This window comes from Apus apus, chromosome 26, assembly GCF_020740795.1.
Source record: "Apus apus isolate bApuApu2 chromosome 26, bApuApu2.pri.cur, whole genome shotgun sequence".
Lineage (NCBI taxonomy): Eukaryota > Metazoa > Chordata > Aves > Apodiformes > Apodidae > Apus > Apus apus.
This window is the reverse complement of record NC_067307.1, coordinates 1,456,265-1,478,867: the sequence shown is the minus strand read 5'-3', so window position 1 is coordinate 1,478,867 and position 22,603 is coordinate 1,456,265. Positions and strand designations below refer to the sequence as shown.

Genomic DNA, 22,603 nt, shown 5'->3' with positions numbered 1-22,603 from the left:
AGCATCATATTAATGAGCCAGCAGAGAGGGACGATGCTCCATGTGCTTTGCAAAGTTTAACCCTGTCCCTCAGACTTCCCCAACTCTCCCCAGTGGAGACACAGCAGCAGCACCGGTGGGTGTCCCGGCTTCAGAGCAGGAAGGCAGTTCTGGAGAAGGATTTTGCCTCTCCCTGCTGAACAATTCACAGCCTGCAGACCTTTTGCAGCACCTTTCTGAACGGGGAGTTAAAATCTCCCCCCTCAGCGTTCCTCTGCTGTGCTGGGGAGCTGTAGCAGGCTTTTCTTTTTCTAGCACCAGCAGGTTTTTGGGTTTGTTTGGGTTTTTTTTTTCCTCTGCTTTACTAATCAGATGCCCGTGTAGCTGTAACGCATCCAAGTGCAGCTCAGAGCCCGGGTGGGAGCTGGGCTCTGTCCTGCAGCCCCCACCAAGGACACTCTGCCGCGGGAACAGGATTTTCCAGCAGGTTTTCAAGCAGGAGAATTTATTTCAAAGCTTTAGATTAAACGGTGAGGGTGGGAGGGAGAGAGAGGAAGGAAGAGAGGGGGGCAAGAAGAATCAAGATCAAGGATTTTGGATGCAGCGGGAGAGGGGAGAGGGATTGAAACTCCAGTTTGCAGCACTGCACCCGCTCTCCTGCAGATCCCCCGGCTGCGGGGGGGGCGAAGCCTTTTGCCGGGGGCTCCCCCCTTGGTGCAAAGCAGCCCCGGCGCCCACCCACCCTCTGACCTTCCAATGTCAGAGCCCGCCCGGGGAAGGGGGGATGCGGGGGTTGGGGATGCACCCTGAGACCCCGGGGGCTGCTCGGGGCGGCCCCGCCTGCCGGAGCTGCCCGCGGGGCTGCGGGCCCGGTCCCTGTCCTGGTCCCTATCCCTGTCCTGGTCCCTATCCCTGTCCTGGTCCCGGTCCCGGTCCCGGTCCCGGTCCCAGCCCTACCCTGGTACCACGATCCGTTCCGCCACGGCCGCTGCTAGGGAAGGAAGAAAAGAGGGGGAAAAGAAAGGAGATCAAAGAGATAAAAGAGGGAAAAGAAAGAAAAAAGAGAGAAGAAAGACGAGAAAGGAGGAAAAGGAAGAAAAGGGAGAGGGTAACGGGCTAGGGAAGGGGGGAGAAGGGAGCAGGGGCGGGAGGGAAGGAGCTGGGGAAACGGGGATGGGGGGGCAGGGAGGGAACGGGGGGAGCGGGACAAGAGAGGAGGGGAAATGGGAAGGAGGAGCAGTGGGGTGGGAGGATAGGGATGAAGGGGAGAAACCAGGGGGAATGGGGAAGGGGCACTGGGAGGGGAGGGGGGCAATCAGGGGCTGGGGGGCCGGGCAGGGGGAGCAGGGAAGGGGGAGCCGGAGCCAGGGGCAGGAGCGGAGGAGGAGGAGGAGGAGGAGGAGGAGGAGGAGGAGGAGGAGAAGGAGGAGGAGAGGCGGGGCCGGGGCAGGGCCGGGGGAGATGCCGCCCCCCGCACACGTGTGCGGGGCCGCCCCGCAGCCGCCCGGCGGGGCTATATAAGAGGCGGCGGAGGAGCAGAGCATCGCTGAGCTGCCGCCCGCCAGCCCGGAGCCCCCTCGCAGCCATGAGCTACACCATGGAGCCCCTGGGCAACCCCTCGTACCGCCGGGTGACCGAGACCCGGGCCACCTACAGCCGCGCCAGCGCTTCCCCGTCCAGCGGGTTCCGCTCGCAGTCCTGGTCGCGGGGCTCGGGCAGCACCGTCTCCTCCTCCTACAAACGCTCCAACCTGGGGGGGCCGCGGGGTCCCTACGGCTCCACCGTGCTGAGCTCGGCCGAGAGCCTGGACGTCAGCCAGTCCTCGCTGCTGAACGGGGCGGCCGAGCTGAAGCTGAGCCGCTCCAACGAGAAGGAGCAGCTGCAAGGGCTGAACGACCGCTTCGCCGGCTACATCGAGAAGGTTCACTACCTGGAGCAGCAGAACAAGGAGATCGAGGCGGAGCTGGCGGCTCTGCGGCAGAAACACGCCGGGCGGGCGCAGCTGAGCGATGCCTACGAGCAGGAGCTGCGGGAGCTGCGCGGGGCCCTGGAGCAGGTGAGCCACGAGAAGGCGCAGATCCAGCTGGACTCGGAGCACATCGAGGAGGACATCCAGCGCCTGCGGGAGCGCTTCGAGGACGAGGCGCGGCTGCGGGACGAGACGGAGGCCACCATCCGAGCCCTGCGCAAGGAGATGGAGGAGGCCTCGCTGATGCGGGCGGAGCTGGACAAGAAGGTGCAGTCGCTGCAGGACGAGGTGGCTTTCCTGCGGGGCAACCACGAGGAGGAGGTGGCCGAGCTGCTGGCTCAGCTCCAGGCGTCCCACGCCACGGTGGAGAGGAAGGACTACCTGAAGACCGACCTGACCACGGCGCTGAAGGAGATCCGCGCCCAGCTGGAGTGCCAGTCCGACCACAACATGCACCAGGCCGAGGAGTGGTTCAAGTGCCGCTACGCCAAGCTGACCGAGGCTGCGGAGCAGAACAAGGAGGCCATCCGCTCCGCCAAGGAGGAGATCGCCGAGTACCGCCGGCAGCTGCAGTCCAAGAGCATCGAGCTGGAGTCGGTGCGCGGCACCAAGGAATCGCTGGAGCGGCAGCTCAGCGACATCGAGGAGCGCCACAACAACGACCTCAGCACCTACCAGGTAGCGGGGAGGGGGTCCGGGCAGCGCCGAGCCCGGGGCAGGGTCCTGGGGGGGCGGGGGGGGGGGGGGATGCGCAGAGGGCTGGGTGCGGGGATGCGGTGCGGGATGTCGGTGGGAGCCCGCTGGCTCCTGCTCTGCTCCGGGGGTTGCTTCTCGGGGTGGTGGTGGGAAGAGTTTCCTCAAGTCCTTTCGGGGAACTTTTTCCCCCGCGCCGGGCGCGTGTCTGTGTCACCGAAGTTTTTCTGCGTCTCGGTTGCAGGACACGATCCATCAGCTGGAGAACGAGCTTCGAGGAACCAAGTGGGAAATGGCACGTCACTTGAGGGAATACCAGGACCTCCTCAATGTCAAGATGGCCCTGGATATTGAAATTGCTGCATACAGGTACAGTAGGGTCACTGCAGATGAGGCGGGAATATTAATAGCTCTGCGGCTGCTGCTGCCTTGAGGAGCTTTGCCCCTGCCGAGGAGCAGCTGCACGCAGTGAACGCGAGCACAAGTAGAGCTTCACTAAGTTGTTACAAGCCTTTCCAAATCCGTGCAGATCCAGGGAGGGTTGCCGTCAGAATCTGAAGGTCCTCAGGGGGCAGCTTCCCGGGAATCGGTGGCAAAGCTCCCCAAGCCCCGTGGGCACGGGGCAGTGGCACCTGCTGCTGCATCCTGCCCTTGTGCCCAAAAGATACAGGGAAAGACAAGTTTATTTTTAATTCCTGTTTACCTTGCATATGCCAAGCAAGCCGTTCCTGTCACTTGAATTCTCTTTTATCACTTGAGAGAGGCAGAGCACTTGCTTGATCATGGTTTCAAGCAGGGAGTGCTTATCTGCTTGTCACAAACACTTTCACTTCTCTTGCTCAACTTTCCCTTGAAAGGCATCAACTCTAATCTGGAGCAGGAACATTGCTTGCTGTTGCCATCACCTGGCAGGTTTTTTTTAGTCTCCTCTGCATCATTTCAGAGCTCTCCTTGGAGAACTGCTGATTTTTCTGGGTCACGGGCTTAGATGAAAAAAGAGGCACTTGAATATAATAAGCAAAGTAAAAACCATCTCCAGATTTGCTTAAATTCCTGAGGTTGTTCAAACCAACACACATGTACCCTAAGGTCTGTAGCTGTTTGCTGCCAAAGTTAGATGAATACAAGTCTCTGAAGTATCCAGTTTTCACAGCCACACAAGAGAGGTGGATGCTCCAACTATTGACCTAGAACATAGGCTCTTAATTGGCTTTGAAGATCTCAGCCACAAGGTTGGATTTCTGTCAGTTGGCTGTGCCAAACTCTCAGCTGACCTAAGTCATAACACATCCTAGGAAGTCAATTGTTTTGTCATACTCTGTGCTGACTTATGCTCAAGTCTTTGACCTTAAGGATGAATTTGATCAGCTGGAGGTGTTACCCTTGCCACATGCAAGCCAAGCCAAAAGCTGTTTGCTGAGTATCAGTTGTGGAAAAGAGCTGATTCAAGGAAAGCCAGACTGGGGCTGAGGGATGGATTATGCTGATCAGCTCTAGCATATTCCACATGCAAACTGGTTTCTTCCTGCTGACAGAAGGGAAATACCCTAATAGCTGTCCCTATGTTGGGTTTCTGTGCTCACTTTTTTTTTCCTCCTGATTCCCTTAGGAAGCTACTGGAGGGTGAAGAGACAAGATTCAGTGCCTTCTCTGGAAGCATTACTGGACCCATATTTACACACAGGCAACCATCTGTCACAATAGCATCCACTAAAATTCAGAAAACAAAAATTGAACCACCAAAGCTGAAGGTCCAGCACAAGTTTGTAGAAGAAATCATTGAAGAGACAAAGGTAGAGGATGAAAAGTCTGAAATGGAAGATGCCCTAGCAGCTATCGCAGAAGAAATGGCAGCCAAGGCCCAGCAAGAAGAACAGAAGGAAGAAAAAGCAGAAGAAGCAGCTGTAGAGGAAGAAGCTGTTTCAGAGAAGGCTGCTGCAGAACAAGCAGCTGCACCCGAGGAAGAGAAGGAGGAAGAAGAAGCAGAGGAGGAAGAAGAAGCTGCAAAGTCTGACGCAGCAGAAGAAGGGGGTTCTGAAAAAGAAGAAATAGAGGAAAAGGAAGAAGGGGAAGAGGCTGAGGAAGAGGGGGAGGAAGCTGAGGCCAAGGGGAAAGCTGAAGAGGTAGCAGCAAAGGCAGAGAAGGTCAAAACCCCTCCCTCCAAGTCTCCCCCTAAATCCCCCGTAGCGGAGCCAGCCAAGGCTGTCCAGAAAGAAAAAGCTGCAGAAGCAGGAAAAGACCAGAAGGTGGAGAAAGGTGGTGAGAAACCAGCCAAGGAGGAAGAGAAAGCACCATCCCCAGAGAAGCCAGCAACACCAAAGGTAGCCTCTCCAGAGAAGGCAGCAACCCCAGAGAAGCCTGTAACACCAGAGAAGCCTGCGAGCCCGGAGAAAGCTGTGAGCCTGGAGAAGCTGGCCAGCCCAGAAAAGCCCCGTTCTCCTGAAAAACCAGCCAGCCCAGAAAAAGCCCCTTCTCCAGAAAAGCCAGTGCCTCCTGAGAAGCCCCGTTCTCCAGAGAAGCCAGCCTCCCCAGTCAAAGCTGAAAAGGCTGCAGTGGAGGAGACCATCACGGTCACAAAGGTAACAAAAATCAGTGCCGAGGTAGAGAAGGAGTCCAGGAAAGAAGACATTGCAGTGAATGGTGAGGTGGAGGAGAAAAAGGAGGAGGAATCCAAAGAGAAGGAGGTTGAGGAGGAAGACAAGGGAGTTGTCACCAATGGCCTAGATGTGAGCCCAACTGATGACAAGGGTGAGAAGATTGTAGTAACCAAAAAAGCAGAGAAGATCACTGAAGGTGGGGACAGTACAACCACCTATATCACCAAGTCGGTGACGGTCACTCAGAAGGTAGAGGAACACGAAGAGAGCTTTGAGGAGAAACTAGTGTCCACCAAGAAAGTGGAGAAAGTCACTTCACATGCCGTAGTAAAAGAGATTAAAGAGACCGACTAAAATAAATCATAGCTAAATTAACAAATTTCCAGAGCTTGGGTTGGTGCAAAAGGTTAAGCCATAGGACAGCTGCAACATGCATGTGAGTGACGGCTTCAAAGCAGAACGGGTTCTCTCATGGAGGCTCCAGACACACAGTATTTTACTCTTTTTTTTGTGCAATATAGGGGAGGGGGGGGGAATGCATGCAGGCTCAAGATGTACTCCCTCCACAGAACTTGGGAATCTTCAAACAAACAAAAAAAAAACCAAAAAAAATAAACTAATAATAGTGCATGAGGTGAAACGTGCAAAGGAAGCTTTTGAATTTCCTGAGCTGTTGGAGGGATGTATCTGAGGAATGACTTAAGATGTATTATGCAAAGAACCAACTGAGCCAAAAAAAAAGAAAACAAACAGAAAACAGTAATAGAATATTCATGAGAACCAGAAGTCTCCTAGCCTTAAAAAAAAAAAACAAAGCTACTTATAAATAATTATGTTTACCTCACTGGTGCAATTAGGGTGGACTTTTGCTCATGGGAGAACCTAGTTGACATGCACAGTATGCAACCTTTTGTTGTTTGATGTAAAAGTCACAGCAGTTCTTGCTCAATAAAGGTCAATACTGAAAACATGACTTGTCTGGTGGCTTTTTTCCAGCTTGGATCCTTCTCTGGAGTTTGATACTCTTGTCCTGAACAGGAATAGAGGTTGAAAAGTTGCTCAAGGTTTTCCTTTCCTGCTTTAGAAACAGGTTTGGATTGGATATGATGAACAAATCCTCTGTCCCATAACACAAATACTTGAGCTGGTTTAAGCAAATACTTAGGAGCTGTATCCCAGGGTAAAGAGTCATCCATTGAATTCTGCTGCCTGGTCTTTAGGTGCTCTGAGGGGTTGTAATTGCCTTTGTTAGCAACAGGAAGGTCTCTAAGCCACGAGCTGTGAGTATCACAATCCTGCAATTGTGCTGCAAGGATAATTTCCCTGCACATGAGCCTCAACATGTAAGGAGAACATTAAAAATGTGACAATTTCCAGATTTTCTTGATTTTTTTTTTTTTCCTGTGAACTAGCCTGTCAGTGAGCCACAAGGCTCACAGTGTCTTCTATGATGCTTGTCACTTAAGTGTGCAGAGACCCATTAAGAAACCTCAACCATGACACCATGTGTTCATCAAAATGGGGTGGCTTCTGATTATCTTTTCCCCTTCTGCCTTAATTATATGGGAAAAATCCTTCTCAATTCTGTCTGGAATGACCCACAGGTGCAATCTGCCTCTAAACACAACATTCCCAAATTGAGAGCAAATAAATTCCTGGGAAAAAAAGAAACTGTCCCAGAGATGATACTGGAATCATGTATCAAAAATACTCCTAACTTGTGTTTTAGGTATTTCTCCATTTGAAAATAGCTGTAGAAATGAGCCCCTTCAGTCTGAACAGAGGCTGGGTAATGCTCAAATTATTGTGGTCAAATTGTAACAGCAAATTAAAGCATTGCTTAATTTCTAATAGAAAGGCCTCCTATGCACTGGCCTGTGTCTACTGCCACTTCTAGGTTGGCTTTATTAAGTAGAAATCCAATTTTAAAAGCCCTCTAAAGTCCCACTGCATGTAAAATAAATGCAGATGAAACAAAGGGAAAAAAGAGGAGGGCCCTGACTCCAATTTGGGGAACTGCTATGTTCTATTATGGGATTAATACTGTAATCATTTCTACCATATTTCAAAAGGAAAACAAAGCCCACTGCTCCTGCCTTGTCTCCTGTAACTACTAGCCAAGAAATGCAATTCATTTTTTCAGCAGCCTGGGTTCATCCCAGGGACTGTCCTGAAATCTACTGACCAATTGAAGGTCTGATCAGAATCTCTGTGATTTGGATATGCCTTCCAATTCTTTACCCTATCAATACATGGACATCAAGTAGTTTTTAATTGAAAGGGTCCTGGATATTCTTCACTGGAGAAACTGTTAAAAAACCCACAGCAGATAAGGCTTCCAAAGAAATCTGAGTGCCTTTGTGTAGCAAAGCAAAGGATGTTTCCCCTGCTGGTATCAATAATGGAAATCTGTGCTCAACAACTTGCTGCTGGAGTGATGTTTAATTACAGCAGAGTCAGCAAATTAAATGGCAGCTTCTCTGGAGTGAGCTTATTAGTGAAGGTTACGTGTGGATGTGACATTAAAAGAACTATATGGACAAGAAGTGGCCCAGTCACCCTCACCTACTGTCAGGAAGTGTTTGCACCCAGTTATATTAAAATACAGAAAGGCCCAGTGGTTTGTGAGCATTGAAGCTACTTCTCTCTTGGGGCTACTCACATTTTTCAAGAGAACAATAGCACTAAAACCAAAAACTAAACCAGACACTAATGTTTAAAAGTAAAACTTTCTCCTTATGTGCTTCCAGTTAAGGTCCAGAACCTGCTTAAATGCCCCCAACTGCAAAGCCAGGGAGCTACCAGCCTGGTGGGAGGCAAACTCTTGGGCTGCCCATGAGCACCATGTATTTAAAAATATCCTCATTTCCCCTCCTTTTCCACCCAAAACATATTGCAGCCTTTAGGTATTACCCAGAACCGTGTTGTGGTTTTTTTTTTTCCTCTGTTCTAACACTAAAGAAATTTGTGAGTTTAGCCTATTTCCCGCTGCAAATGTTTCCATGAAATCCTCAGAGAAATAAGCAACTGCTTAACACATTTTAAATATTTATAAAACTTTAAGAACCGATTACTATTTAATGTTGCCAAGAGGTTTTGTCTGCTGACATCTGCAATCAAACAGTTTCAAGAGATCGCATAATTCCAGGGCAGAGATGCATAAATAGTATGTTATTTGCCTGTTCTGCACCAATTACTCCTTCAGACTGTGCATAACCAGTGAAAGGATTAATTACTCTCAGACACAGAAGTTCATTATTCAACACAAAAGACTCTGTGCAGGGAAAAACAATAATTAAAGGAAGTTACTCTGAAGATTTATGCATCTCGTTTAAGGTGGGCTGCCAAGACCACCATGACTTCAGGAGGTGGAAAGCTCTAAAATAGGATCTCTTTAGTGTACTGGCTTGTGGAAGAGCTACAATTGAGAGGTTTTCAGCATCCCAGAACGAAATTCCAGGTGGAAACAAACTGGGAAGTGTTACAAAACACAAAGAGGTTGCATTTGCCAGGGAGCTGAGTCAGGCACTAGAATTTTCTCCAGGCATCAAGGTCTTTGCTTTTCCCATTCACATTCTTCCCTCTCTGCTCAGGATTAAACTACCCTTAACTAACCCTGGAAGGCAGCAAATGATGAATTCTCTATTATTTAGTTACTATCAGGTAAATTCCTAGAATCTGGATGTTACACCTGTACAAGTTTTCCTTTTGCTGCGTGGAGGGAGGGGGTGTGTACCTCAAGAAAATCTTCAGGACCTCCTTGTGTTTGGGCTCCCTGTGGTGAGATCTTGGCCTGATCCAGACTTCATCTGCCCAAAAGACCACGAGAAAACTCAGGGACAGGCTGGTGGCTTTTCTTGCAGCTGCAACTTGGGTTCAAGTTCTCTTCGTGTCTCCCTCTGCCTGCTTTTACTGCATTGCGTCAAAGCCAGCTCCTGGCTTTCCAAAGGTTAAGCAAGTATTGGCAGCCAGATCCCCACAACCCGGGGAGCATCTTGGCATGCAGACCTGTGTTCCCATCCTCCCTCCCACCAGTTTACCTCAGCAGCCAGGCAGGACTTGGGGGAACAAAGCAGGCAGGACAGTCACTGCAGCTTGTCCCTCTCTGCAGCTCCTTGCCACGCCTGCGACTCACACGTTGCCTGCAGAGTGGTGAAATCTCTCCTCTAGCTGCAATACATGAAAAATAACCCGAGGAGTGGGGATCAGAGGGAAACACACTGCAAGGAGAAAGGGGTTTGCTGGTGTGTCTCTGAACGTGCTGGTCTGAGAGCATCCCGAGCAGCCTGGCTGCGAAGGTGCGCAGAGCTCGCCGGCCCGATCCCTTCCCACAGGGGACAGGGGGACTCAGGACTGAGTGAAGAGGTTTATCTGCAATAAAGGACACGAAAGAGGAAGCACGATCAGGTATTGAGAAGTTCAAAGGAGCTCTGAGTGCTTGGCAGGGTGGGGCAGTGGCTTTAATATATGCCAACCTATTTAACAGCAGTTGGGCTTAATGCCTGCGTAGAGCTCCGAGCTCACGCCTAACCTGGCTTTTACCTCTTTCCAGACTGAAGTGCCCTGCTCAGCACTTTCTGACAGAGCACTCAGGTGAATGCCCAAGTACAACCTTTATTCTGCTGTGTTGCAATGAAGGGTATCACCCCCCACCAGGAGCAGGTCTCCTGCAACCCCTTGATAGCTTTGGAAAGCGCTGAGCGAACAGCACAGTCACCTCCCACTCAAGAAACTGCAAATACCCCCCCACCTCTCCCCACTGCCTTCCTGGAGACAGGAGAAAAATCTGCTTTGAAATAATAAGTTGGCATAAATCCATGGAGAAAAACCTCCACTAAAAACAGAGGGGAAATGTGATTAAAAAAAACCCAAAACGAGACAAGAAAGGAAAAACAAATGTACTCATTTCCCTTCTGGTTCTCAAATGCATCAAAAACTGAAGTAAGTAGGGGGAGAGAGGGAAAATAAGCATTTGGAAATGATGCTGGAACTCCCTGAACAGGAGCTACTGGAATTACTACCTATGCACACAAGCTCTGTTTCCTGAACAGTTTTATCAAAGCTGCTGCTTCTTTCTTCTGCTGTTTTTCCTGGGAATGTGGAAGGAAAGAATTGTTTTCATCGCTTACCTCATCCATCATCATCTTCTTCACCACTCTTTTCAGCACTGAAAAGGAGACACTTTTGGAACACCCCTAACATTGGTATAAAGAGACACTTCCTTTCCCTCTCAACACAGCATCAAGGAGCCTGTGAGAATCAACTGCTGCCATGAAGTCAGTGTAGAAAATTACAAAGTTACCCCAAAATCCTTTGCAAAAATCCATCTAGCTAAATGGGACAGTGAAAAGATTAAGTGCAGCCATGTAATGCCTGTATTAAGATGGGTTTATTTTAAATGGTTTAATTTGCAGCATTAATCCAGCACTTGCCCTTAGCACAGGGTTTTAATTTTAGGCATCAACTTGAGCTAATTAGAAAACAGGCTCAGCCCACAGGACATGGCTTTTAGAACTGCCAGGCTTTGCTGCTGAGCTGCTCCTATTTGGTGCCTGATCACAGCTTAGACTTCTCTTTAGCTCTCACTTCAAACTTTAAAAGGCCCTGACAGCTTCCCCAGAAGAAAATGAGCCTTTCAGTCCACAGTGGACTGGCTTAGGACAGGACCCTGGAAAGGCAGCTCATCCAAGCAGCTGAGAGAACCTGTCAAGACACCAAACAACTTCCTATCAGCTTTTTTAAAACAGCCACATTTGCATTTGGCTTCTGTACGGGTTTAAAACCTTTTTTTTTCAGAAGGCCAATGGGGGCTTGTGTGCCCAACAGCCCAGTGAGACCCACCACAAAGCTGACAGCACAGACACTGCTGTGTTGTTACCATTTCAAGCTTTCCAAGGGAAATTTCACAGCCTCCTAAGAAATGCTGTCCACCTATTAGTCCTCCAAGCATATAGACAGAACCCAGCATCCCACATCCTGTTAGACAGGCTTGAAAGAGGAGTGTGATACCCCACTTTGTCAGCCTTTTAAGTGCATGAGTGACAAGACACACACAAGGAATCCGTGTAAGCATTTCTGTAACTTTATTGACTAGCTTTATTGCACATACTTATTGAAGCCTCCATTATTTTACCCACCCAAGGTTCCCATAATTATTTTAAATGCAAGTTAAGGATAACTTTCATTCCCATGACTTTTTTTCCCCCCCCCTTTTTTTAAATGTTAAGGTTCTGAACCACCCAAGAAAGACTTAACCCCTGAATTCATACGTGTAGACCATGCGGCACTCGGGGAGCAAGCCAGTGGGTGCTCTGCAAGCAAACTGATACTCTGCACAGACAGAAACATCATTAACTTTAAACCTCAGTGGTCACTGAATTAATAAATATGTGAGACTGCAATTTTAGCTCAGTCAATCATCATTTACTCTGATGAGAAAGCTCGACTGCCTAAACATCAAGCCTTCTTCTTCACTTCACTCTCTTCTTTTCCTGCTGGTTCTTTCTCCTCCTTCTCTTCCTCACCAGTTTCCTCAGCAGTTTCCTGAGACTCCTCTCCTTCTTCAGCTGCTGTTTCTTCCCCTTCTCCTTCCTCTTCCTCACCCTCTTTGGCTTCTTCAGATTCTTCCTTGGCACCTTTGAAGGACAACAGGAAAAGATTTCACATCTACATACTGTTCCACATCTGGAATTTAAGAGAAGCCAGGACACCTGCACCCTCCACCCCACACATCTGGGTGGCAGCCAGCTCAACACAATGGGACTGGCAACTGATTTTGCATGGAAGCAGGGACATTTATCCAGGACTTCCAAGGGAGGCCAAGAAAACTACACAATCAAATCCTAGACTTGAAAGGGAGTGAAACACTTTGTAGTCTTCTCAAAATCATGGCCTTGAAAAATAGTAATTGACTGTGGACTCACTCCTTTAAGCCTTACCCAAAGACCTGAGTTCAAAAAGGGACTGCTCTCCAATTAGCTGTTTAGCTGTAATTTCATTCTAATTAATGTTTGCACTAACAAACTCCAATAGTTCAATGGTAACCAATGCATTTCAGGTATGTTTAGGTTAAATCCTCAGAGCTAGGCAAGTGAGGTTGGGAAAAGCAACCTCTGGACAACATTCTTTTACATTTTCTTTAAAATACAAGCTTGGCAAATGAATTATAGGGCAGCAAGGAAGTGGCATAACCTTTGGTTAAACAAGAGAACTTGCCAGACCTCAGGCAACAGGTATTGCTATGCACTGAACCCACCATAACACCTACAGACACCTGCTGATGTTCCCATTATCACAGGCTGCTCTCTGAGAATCCATATTTAGCTCAGGATGTTCTGTTCCTTCTTTCTGAGAATGTCTGCAAGAGCCAAGCACCGTTTGCTGCCACGTGAATACAGCACTACATGTTGTTCCAGTATACTATACTCATTGTCATGTTTGGAAATTGGAATGGAAAAAACACCCAGTGATTTCCAGGGGAGTAGAACCAGACCTATGATCTGCCTGATACTGAACATTTACCTTACCTTCCACTCAATATTCTATCTGCCCTGCTTAAATGCTGTGGGCTTAACACCACAATCCTTTGTCATGTGAGCAGACAAGGATAGAGGTCTCATCACTGGACTTAACCATCAGGATTTCTGGGTTTTGCCCCACACGAGCAGGGTGAAGCAGGAAAGGGAGGGATCTGAAGTAAGTACCTTCCTCCTCTTCTTCGGCCTCTTCACCTCCTGCTTCTTCCTCACCTTCCTCCTTCTCTTCCTCCTCACCTTCTTCTGCAGGGGCTGCCTTGGCTTCTCCCACTTTAGCAGACTCAATGGTTTCCTCTATTTCAATCTGTTCCTCCTGGACGTGACTGGAGTAGTAGGTGGGGAAGGAACGGGTTGTCATCAGGTAGGAGCTGGACTGGAGCCCACTGTAGGCAGACCTGCCAAAACTGGGGGCAGTCTGGGTGTAGCCACTGGTGATGCTTCCCACACTGGTGAAGCTGAGTCGGGTCTCTTCACCCTCCAGCAGCTTCCTAGCAGAAAAAAACAGGAGATAGAAATTAGGCTGCAGCAGATTCAGCTGTGGACCACGAGAATAATGATGCTTTGAGCAACACAAGCCCCAGAGACTGCAGATTCAGGACTGCAAAAACTAGCCCATAATGAGTAACTCATGTGGAAATGCTACCCTATCTTCTTGGAATAATTTCAGTTTCTGAGGTGCACGTTACTGGTGAATTAATACTATTCCTTGTGAGAAAAAACAATGGGGAAAAAACCCTCTAGGATTAGGTTCCTACAGCAGGTGAAATCCGAGGTGTGTTTTTTTTAGCCTGTAGGGCTGCAGAGAGCAATGCAGACCTGAGACTTTGATGTTATGTTCAGTTACTAGACAAGGTTTATAGCCACCTTCTCAATATTCCCCCTTGTGGCACTCACAGAAACTGTTTCAGCCTCTGCAATTTCTAACGGTGTCTGGGACAGAACATCTTTTTAGCAGTAATTCTGCTGTAAAATATTTGCTTTGGAGCTTCTGTGAGCTAGAAACAAAGCCCACTCTTAAAAGGGATTAACCATTTTGAGAACACAACCATTTGTATTAGGAAGTTCCACTGATACAAGATCTCTTCAATGCAAATACAGAACAGGTATTTTTATCTGTAAAGATGGAGAAATGAGACAAAGAAATTGCAGAGCTGCAAGTTCTGGATGCATATATGTATTAGTAGTCACACAAGTTGGCTACACATGGAATATTTTGCTTTAAAGCAAGTATTTTACCTCAGAAACAACTGCTTCTTCCAATAGAGAGACTGATTCAACTCTGACATCTACCTAGGAACATTTCAGCTGGAGGAATGATAAATAAAATAAATGATCTTGAAGATACATGAAGGGGAACCTGCTCCAAGTTCTGACTTATTTAAATATTGCCCCCCCATCATACCTGTAAGCTGCAATTTCAATGTCCAGGGCCATTTTCACATTGAGCAGATCCTGGTATTCCTTCAGGTATCGAGCCATTTCACTCTTTGTGGTCCTCAGCTCATTCTCTAATTTGTTGATCGTATCCTGTTGGAAGTAACAACATTGACAGTGTGAAACTCCTCATTCTGGCACGTCTAGCAATCCTTGGAAGGAACGTCTCCTAAACTATCAGCTTAATCTTGCTCTAGCAAGCAGAGCCAACAGACCCAACTCGTCCCCGCAGCCAAAACTGCACCATTTACCAAATCCCACCTTCCCTGGCAGAGCTTTCCCACTCCTGTACCTACAGTCTTATTTTTCCATCCCTATTTAACATCAGGAGCTCAATTTTCTGCCATCCAAGGACTAACATGTGCATGAAATTCACGCCTCCCTTGGTGCTTTGTATAGTTTTAGCTTAAGGCTTTACTGGTACAGAAACGAAGGCTGCCTCATGCATTGCAGCTCTCTGGCGTTTTGCACTGTGATTTTACCACACCTTAAGAGTTTAGAGACGTGGCACCACTGCAGAAATTACCTGTGAGCTGCAAGCGATGCCCTCCCCTCCAGGATGCCCCCCCCGGAGCTGGAAGCGATGCCCTCCCCTCCAGGATGCCCCCCCCGGAGCTGGAAGCGATGCCCTCTCCTCCAGGATGCCCCCCCCGGAGCTGGAAGCGATGCCCTCCCCTCCAGGATGCCCCCCCCGGAGCTGGAAGCGATGCCCTCCCCTCCAGGATGCCCCCCCCGGAGCTGGAAGCGATGCCCTCCCCTCCAGGATGCCCCCCCCGGAGCTGGAAGCGATGCCCCCCCCCTCCAGGATGCCCCCCCGGAGCTGGAAGCGATGCCCTCCCCTCCAAGATGCCCCCCTGGAGCTGGAAGGGATGCCCCCTCCAGGATGCCCTCCCCTCCAGGATGCCCCCCCCCCAGCCCCTCTCACCTGCAGGGCAGAGATGTCCGCGCTCTGCTTCTCTTCCAGCTCCTGCAGCTGCTTCTCCAGCGCCTCGTTCATGCCGCGGGTGGCCTCGATCTCCAGCGTCTTGGCCTTCAGCAGCCGGCGGCTCTCGGACACCTCGTCCTTGGCGGCCCGGACGGCGTCGGTGTTCTTGGCCGCGCTCTCGCTGAGCACGGTGAAGCGGCTGCGGAACCACTCCTCGGCGTTCTGCATGTTGCGGGCCGCCAGCTTCTCGTACTGAGCTCGGATGTCGCGCAGGGCCGCGGAGAGGTCGGGCTTGGCCGACACGTCCATCTCCACCGACAGGTGCGCGTACTGGATCTGCGCCTGCAGCTCGGCCAGCTCCTCCTCGTGCACCTTCTTGAGGAAGGCCAGCTCGTCCAGCAGGCTGTCCACCCGCTTCTCCAGCTCCGCCCGCGCCAGGGCGGCTTCGTCCGCGCCCTTGCGCACCTCCAGCAGCCGCGCCTCCGCGTCCTCCCGGCTCAGCACCTCCTCCTCGTAGCGCGCCTGCAGCCCCCGCAGCGTCTCCTCCAGGCTCTCCCGCTCGCCCTGCAGCGCCTGCTTCTCGCTGGCCGCCTCCTCGGCCGCCAGCCGCAGCTCCCGGATCTCCTGCTCGTAGAGGGCGCGGAAGCGGGAGGGCTCGGCGTGTTTCTGCCGCAGGACCAGCAGCTCGGCCTCCAGCACCTTGTTCTGCTGCTCCAGCTCGTGCACCCGCTCGATGAAGCAGGCGAAGCGGTCGTTCAGGTCCTGCAGCTGCGCCCGCTCCTGGCTGCGGATCGACTTGAGGTCGTTGCTGATGGCGGCCACCTGGCTGAGGTCGAGGCTGTCCACCGAGTGCAGCAGGGAGCCCGAGGCGCTGGAGCTGCCGTAGCTGCGCCGGACCGAGACGGACGAGACGGGCGCTGAGAGGCTGGAGAACGCCGAGCGCGCCGAGCTGAACCCGCCGCTGCGCACCGAGACGTGCAGCCGCGGGCTCTCGGCGAACCGCCGCTTGTAGGACGGGAAGAACGGCTCGTAGCCGTACGAGCTCATGGCGGCGGGAGGGCAGCAGGGGCTCTGCGGGACCGCAGCCCCCGCAGCCGCGATTTATGGGCGGGGAGGGCGGGCGGGAGCAGCCGGGCGGGGCCGGGGCGGAGCGGCTGGCGCTGAGGCAGGGCCGGGGGATGGGTTGGGTTGGTTTGGGCTGGGCTCTGTGTTAGCTCGTGGGGTATCGCCTCGGAGACGCCTCAGGTCTCGCTGCTGCCCTCCCGACCTTCCCGCCTCCTGTGTAACTGTCCTCTTCCCTCATCCCGACCTTCCTGCCTCGTGTAACTCTCCTCTTCCCTCCTCCTCCCCTTTCCTGCCTGGTGTGTAACTCTCCTCTTCCCTCCTTCTCCTCACCTTTCCTGCCTTGTGTGTAACTCTCCTCTTCCCTCCTCCTCCTCCCAACCTTTCCCACCTCATGTGTAACTCTCGTCTTCCCTCCTCCCCTTTCCCACCTCGTGTGTAACTCTCCTCTTCCCTCCTTTTCCTCCCCTTTCCCACCTCATGTGTAACTCTCCTCTTCCCTCCTCCTCCTCCCAACCTTCCTGCCTTGTGTGTAACTCTCCTCTTCCCTTCTCCTCCCCTTTCCCACCTCGTGTGTAACTCTCTTCCCTCCTCCCAACCTTTCCGGCCTCATGTGTAACTCTCCTCTTCCTTCCTCCTCCTCCCAGCCTTCCTGCCTCGTGTGTAACTCTCCTCTTCCCTCATCCCAACGTTCCTGCCTCGTGTAACTCTCCTCTTCCCTCCTCCTCCCTTTTCCCACCTCGTGTAACTCTCCTCTTCCCTCCTCCTCCCTTTTCCCACCTCATGTGTAACTCTCCTCTTCCCTCCTCCTTCCCTTTCCCGCCTTGTGTGTAACTCTGCTCTTCCCTCCTCCTCCCGTTCCCCACCAGGCACCCTGGGCAGGCCCTGGGGGGGGTTGTTGGAAGCCCTGTGTTGTGGTTGGGGTCTCAGGGAATCCCAGTGCCTCAGGCTGGGGGGACCCACAACCCTTTCTGCACCTCAGTGTGTGCATAAACAGCAACGTGGGGGGCTTTTTTCCCTTCATTTTGCAGCTTTTCCATGGTGTGTGTGCTCCTCGAGATCCTGCTCTCCTCACCAAGTGTTCCTAATAACCAGGTAATTACATGCAAACAAATCTTAAGAAAAAGCAAGTTGGTGTGGTTCACAGTCATACCAGAATATGTTAATACCTAGTTACCTTGCTTTGCTTCCTCTGTTCCTTGAGATTCACTAGAGGTAAGTCTGTCTGAGACTTGGACCATAAGGAGTGAGTATTTATCCTTACCTAGTTGGGCTAATAACAGAGAGTAAAACTAGGTGACTGCACCACAGGTACCCACAGTATTAGCCACTGGTTGATTAAAACAGAACAGTCTTTGTGTAGCAGAGAGTTATCAAAAGTGATCTAGGAATATACTTATTACAGACTGGATGCTCAAAAGGGCAATGATAATTTGTCTCCCTGAGTCAGGAGGGCAGATTTGTTGCTGAACGAGCTCCTCAAAAGTTTTCTTGAGGAAGGAGTTAAATGTAAGTGGGGGTTGGGAGACGTTTATTAGGAGAGAGATACCACAGAAGTGCTTAGTTTCTTCCTGAAGAAGGGGGAAAGACAGTCATATACATAAGTTAATCTGTGTGCCTGCCACTAATTGCAACGATACTGCAATATGTGTGGCACAAAGGTGTGTGTCTGCTTGCTACCAATCATCTACCAAAGGTAGAGCAGGGTTGATGTTTCTTAGCATCTTCCAGTGATCTCAAACAGAATATTACCTGTCGTGTGGTATCGTTCCCATAGTTTTCAGGATACTTGAATAGGAGGGATATTAAGCTGTGAAGGGCAATGACTGGCAGAGCTACACCTTTTTTCTTCTGAGCTTAAGCTACATGGAATGAACAGTTTTAAGAGGTAGTGGAGGCTTATGTGTCACTATCCCAGTAGAGCTGATGTGAGATTTTATTTTGCAAATCTAAAGTGCCCTCAGGAGGATGAATGGAATTGCTCTCCATTTACAAGCAATGAAAGTGAGGCTTCTACTAGCAATTTTATTCAAAATTTGATTTAAATGTCAGTAGCATTTGCATTCATGCATGTTAGATCAACTATCCATTATTCAGACATCAAATATGCAAAGTACAGCAGCACAGGTATAGCTTTATGTGCTAATAAATTTTAGCTTTAACAGAGATTGATTTGGATGTTGGCCCAAAATAGGTTTCTTGTGTAGCTTGCAGAGAACACAGGGAAGAAAGGAGCAATATAGATGTTGTAGCAGTGGAAAGACTCACAGTGGGCTTGGTCAAAGGTTCAGTGAGCTTCTAAACACAAATTGTTATGGAACATTTAATTAATGTAAAGTGGCATACCTTGTTTCATGCCAGTGAATTTATGCTTTTCTCCCCTACATTCAATTTGAGCATAAGATTTAATTATTAATGATATCAGTTATTGTGCCATGTATTAATAAAGGAGTATATCTCAGCTTTTAAAAACAACTCCCCATGATATCCCAAGAAAATAAGCTTTGTAGTTCTAGGCTTTTAATGTTCTTCCTTGTACTTTTTTTTTTTTAAAAAAAAAAAAAAGGGAAAATGAGTGGAAAAGTCCTCCCCTCTGCCAGCAGTGTGTGCCAGGAGGATGGGAAAGTGTGTCTGCAGACAGCCCTGCTGTGTGGAGTTGGAGTGTGACTCAGAGGTAAGGACTAAGCTTTGTTACTAGAAGGAAAAGAAAGCTGCTGCTGAAGGCATCCTGCTCTGGAAACCTGTATTTCCAGGCACAGGAGAGTGCTGACTCCAGTTTCCCCATTCCCTTTTGCCATAAAAACCTATCCCATTGGTATGTTATTGTTAGAGAAATGTTTGCCACGGTAGTGAGCAGAGGAACAGGATGAAAACTGGCTTCCAACTGGAATGAAAGGGTCTGCCCTGTGTGTCTCATCTTTAAGACTGTGTTGGAGCAAGCAGGCAGGCACTGGATGAGCTGAGTCACCCAGCAGCAAGATGTGATGTCCCTTTCTACCTGCTGTTCTCCTGCTGGTTTAGCTAGGGGTGAGCCTCATCATTTCATCTAACAACCTTTCAGGAGAAGAATCCCAAGCTCATGTTCAAAATGCCAGTTATCCTGGTGAATTATAAGAAATAACAGTAATGGCATGACAAAGTGGCAGCTGGGCAGCCACATGCTACTGCTGCATAAGCAAAAGCCAGCAGCTCCATGACAGCATCTTCTTCTTTGTGTGTTTTCCTCTGCTACATACTCTGAGTTAGCTTGTACTCAGTCTAGGAATGGCTTTTGCTCAGGGAATAGTGAAGGTCTGAGTCCTGTTCTGGAGCCTCATTGAGCACTAAGAAGTTACTTAGGTGCAACTAGAGTTGGTGAAAATTCCTCTGTGCTGCAGAACACTTGGGCACTGAAGTCTAGTGGGGTTTGTCTTTTTTTTTTTTCATATCAAAAACCAGTTTCCCCAGTAGAAAGTGTATCAGGGGTGTTTGGCATTGAGGTGTACAGCAGAAAGAAGTCTTCATTGTCTCCTCCTGGTCTTCTTTCAGAACCATCAAAAGAGCTGTAGCTGCTGATTTTGAACTTGCAGAAACCCAGCAGTCCTAAGGCAGAAAAGCTAAAGCTTTGCTTGTATCTGGGGTTTTTAAAAGTTGTTTCTACTCTATCAAGGCACAACTCTGAGAGTGGGGAAAAGGGGCCCTCCTGTGTTGAAAATATCACATCCCTCTGATGTGTTGTGCAACACTGTATTTTTTTATACAATATATAAAGGACATGGAAAGAGTTGATCCAGGCATGGTACCTGTAGTCACAGAATAGACAGCTGAGAGATACTCTACAAAGTATGATTAAGCCATTTCCTTTCCCAGTGTTTTGTAATCATGAATTTACTGCAAAAACCAGCATATTGTAATTCTGTGGCACCGTGTTTTATGGATGAATTGATTGATTTTTTTATTTATAAGATTGATCAGAGCAGGTCTGAAGGAGAAGGGGGAAGCTGGAACAGGTCCAGTGTAGCAGTCAAAGCTTTGTGCCAGTGTTAGTGCTGTGGGGATGCAGCACAGCATGCCTGTGTCTGCTAGAACTTCTAGCATGTCTGCTAGAATCTATCTGGTCTAAGTTTTGACCCTATGCTGAACACACTGAAAACTGCTGTTGTGTGTTACTGACCCTCTGCCTCTCAGGGGAATATTTGGAAAGTCAGTAGCACAGGTAATGGGTTCTGTGTTCTTTCCCTTGTTAGGAAATGAGGAATCCAGATCTTATGTCTATTTCTAAAATGAAATAAAAATCTCCAAATTAGTTTTGAGATGTGCAAATTAAAATTATTTGTTCATCTTATTATTCTCTTAATCCTGCTGCATTTTTCTTCTGTGAATTGGAAGGAGTCTCCCATTTTGGGAGGTCTGCCTCCTGTCTTCCCAACAGCCCCTTCAATAGGAGGCAACACTAAATTGAACTCTCAAAGCCTGTGCAGAATTTTGTCTGCAAGGACTGAAATCCAGTATCTGGCAAACACAGAAGAAATGCTAGTAAGTATTTAGTCTATTTCTTTTGAGCAGCTGTTTGCTTTGTTTGTGCCTGAGCAGCTTTCATTATTTTATTATTGCTCAGACTATTTCTGTTTTGCTGAGCACAGGAACATTAATTTGCTCACGTTGAGCTTGTTCTGTCTCTTGATTACAAGAGCTAGAGGAAACAGCCAGCCACTTCTTTCATTTGAGTTCTGTTAATGAATGCTTAATTAGAAATTCATTAGCTTTGTTTATTCTTTGGATCAGGACTCCAAACTAAGCTACCAAATCTGATGGCAGATCCCTCCTTGCAGTTGCAACAATTAGTTTTTTAACTCCCAGAATCAATTAAATAGATGTTCTGCTTTTGTTTGATTCCAGCAATTAAAGATAAAAAGGATTCTTGGACAAATGAGAGAAAGCTCCCCTACCTTGCCAGCTGCAGAGCAATGTGCATGGTTTGAAAAAGCCCACTCAGCCTGTTTGAAGAGAGATCATTTACTCATTTGCAAAGTCTCTTGCCTGGAACACGGGTCTTCTGCCACTGTGGAAGGAAGGGGACAGACTCAAGAGACAAGGACCACATCAGGAGCTTGCTGTAAATTGGCACTGGGCTGTAGGCTGCCCTGAAGTCCTGCCACTTAGGGCTGCCTGAGGATCTGAGCTTCATCTTTTCCTTGTCTCCTTGTGAGTGATTTCACCTGTCTTAAAGCTGTCACCTGAAAAAGTGGTACTTTATGATGCCATAAAGAACAAAAGAATAATTGTGCCAGTTCTCAGCTGAATCAACTGCTGGTGATTTGCAAGGGATTCCTTTTTCCCCATCCTCACATGATTTGGTGAGTTGCAGAACACTTTTTTTCTCTCTATTCATTAGAATTATCTCATCAATCTTAATGGCTGCAAGATCCAGTTTACACTGGGTTGTGCAAGGTTGGCATCAGACCATCACATCTTATGGCACATCATGGAACAGCTGATAGGCAGATCATGTAGGTACCTCATGGCTGTAACATGCCAGGGTTGGAAGAAAGCAACAGAATCCATGTCTGTCTTCTTACCTTGCTGGCATTTCTAACCTCTAGCATGGTGGGTTTTTTTTTCCCTTCCAATGGCTTATCTAAGTCCTTACATTTTAAATTTTTTATCTTGGAAACCTTTCTCACCATGTTAAAATGTTATTCACAACAGTTTTCAGTCTTCAGTGTTTCTGAAATACTGTTCTTGCCACATTCCTTCTCAAAGAAATATTAAACTGAAGTTAATGCAGTTGTTTGAGCTCTGCCATCACATCTGATGGATACCAAGCATAATGATTCAAGTGGGATTTTCACATCTCTAAATGACTGATTCCCATTGAATCTCAAAGGAATTTGGACACAAAACTCCTTTAAATTCCCTTGAAAAATGTCAGCTTGTTATAATTGCTTTTGCAGGAAAAGGTGAGTTACATGCCTTGTGTCATGTGTGTATCTTTATCTGTAGGAGCAGCTGAATATGCCTGCAAATCTTCCTTTCCCTGGGCCATTATACAGTGGTGTTTTCTGCTTCTGGACTCAGTTAAAGACTTAAAATAGTCAGTGAACTACCTGAACATGAAGGAACAAAGTGAACCTGAGGTGCTGGTGTGCCCCAAAGAGTTGCTCAGGGAAAAACTGGCTACTGCAAACTTTTAAATGCTCAGGGAAAATTACTTTGTATCTAGTTTTGTTTGAGGGATGTCTGCAGTAAGAACTTGTGCTTGAGCAACTGTGGATGATGATAAGAGGAGAAATTGAATATCCTCCATATTTTTGAAGCTGGGATACTCGAGTCAGCAGCAGCATCCAGAGGCAACTAGTGTGAACATCTCTCTGTTTTCCTGTTGCTGCTGACTACTCATGGGCTGCACCAGCTGAAGTTAGTTCTGTTG

The 22,603-nt window shown here is 48.7% G+C and overlaps 3 protein-coding genes across 3 annotated transcripts in view; 2 read left to right on the top strand and 1 right to left on the bottom strand.

Annotated features, from left to right (window-relative positions):
• Positions 1-1,530: 1,530 nt before the first annotated feature.
• Positions 1,531-6,208, top strand: NEFM (neurofilament medium chain). Its single transcript, XM_051640889.1, has 3 exons — positions 1,531-2,626; positions 2,886-3,010; positions 4,251-6,208. Exons 1-3 carry the CDS (start codon positions 1,565-1,567, stop codon positions 5,590-5,592), a joined length of 2,529 nt encoding a protein of 842 aa, XP_051496849.1. The 5' UTR covers positions 1,531-1,564; the 3' UTR covers positions 5,593-6,208.
• Positions 6,209-11,298: 5,090 nt separating this feature from the next.
• On the bottom strand, positions 11,299-16,225 carry NEFL (neurofilament light chain). The gene is made up of 4 exons (XM_051640902.1): positions 15,133-16,225; positions 14,176-14,300; positions 12,942-13,261; positions 11,299-11,873 (listed from the first exon to the last, which is right to left on the bottom strand). Exons 1-4 carry the CDS (start codon positions 16,177-16,179, stop codon positions 11,695-11,697), a joined length of 1,671 nt encoding a protein of 556 aa, XP_051496862.1. The 5' UTR covers positions 16,180-16,225; the 3' UTR covers positions 11,299-11,694.
• Positions 16,226-16,938: 713 nt separating this feature from the next.
• DOCK5 (dedicator of cytokinesis 5) overlaps positions 16,939-22,603 on the top strand; it is a 116,148-nt gene continuing 110,483 nt past the window's right edge. Inside the window, exons 1-2 of the mRNA XM_051640884.1 lie at positions 16,939-17,289; positions 18,761-18,868. The gene's annotated coding sequence lies outside the window, so the exon portion shown is untranslated. The remainder of the gene's footprint in view (positions 17,290-18,760; positions 18,869-22,603) is intronic.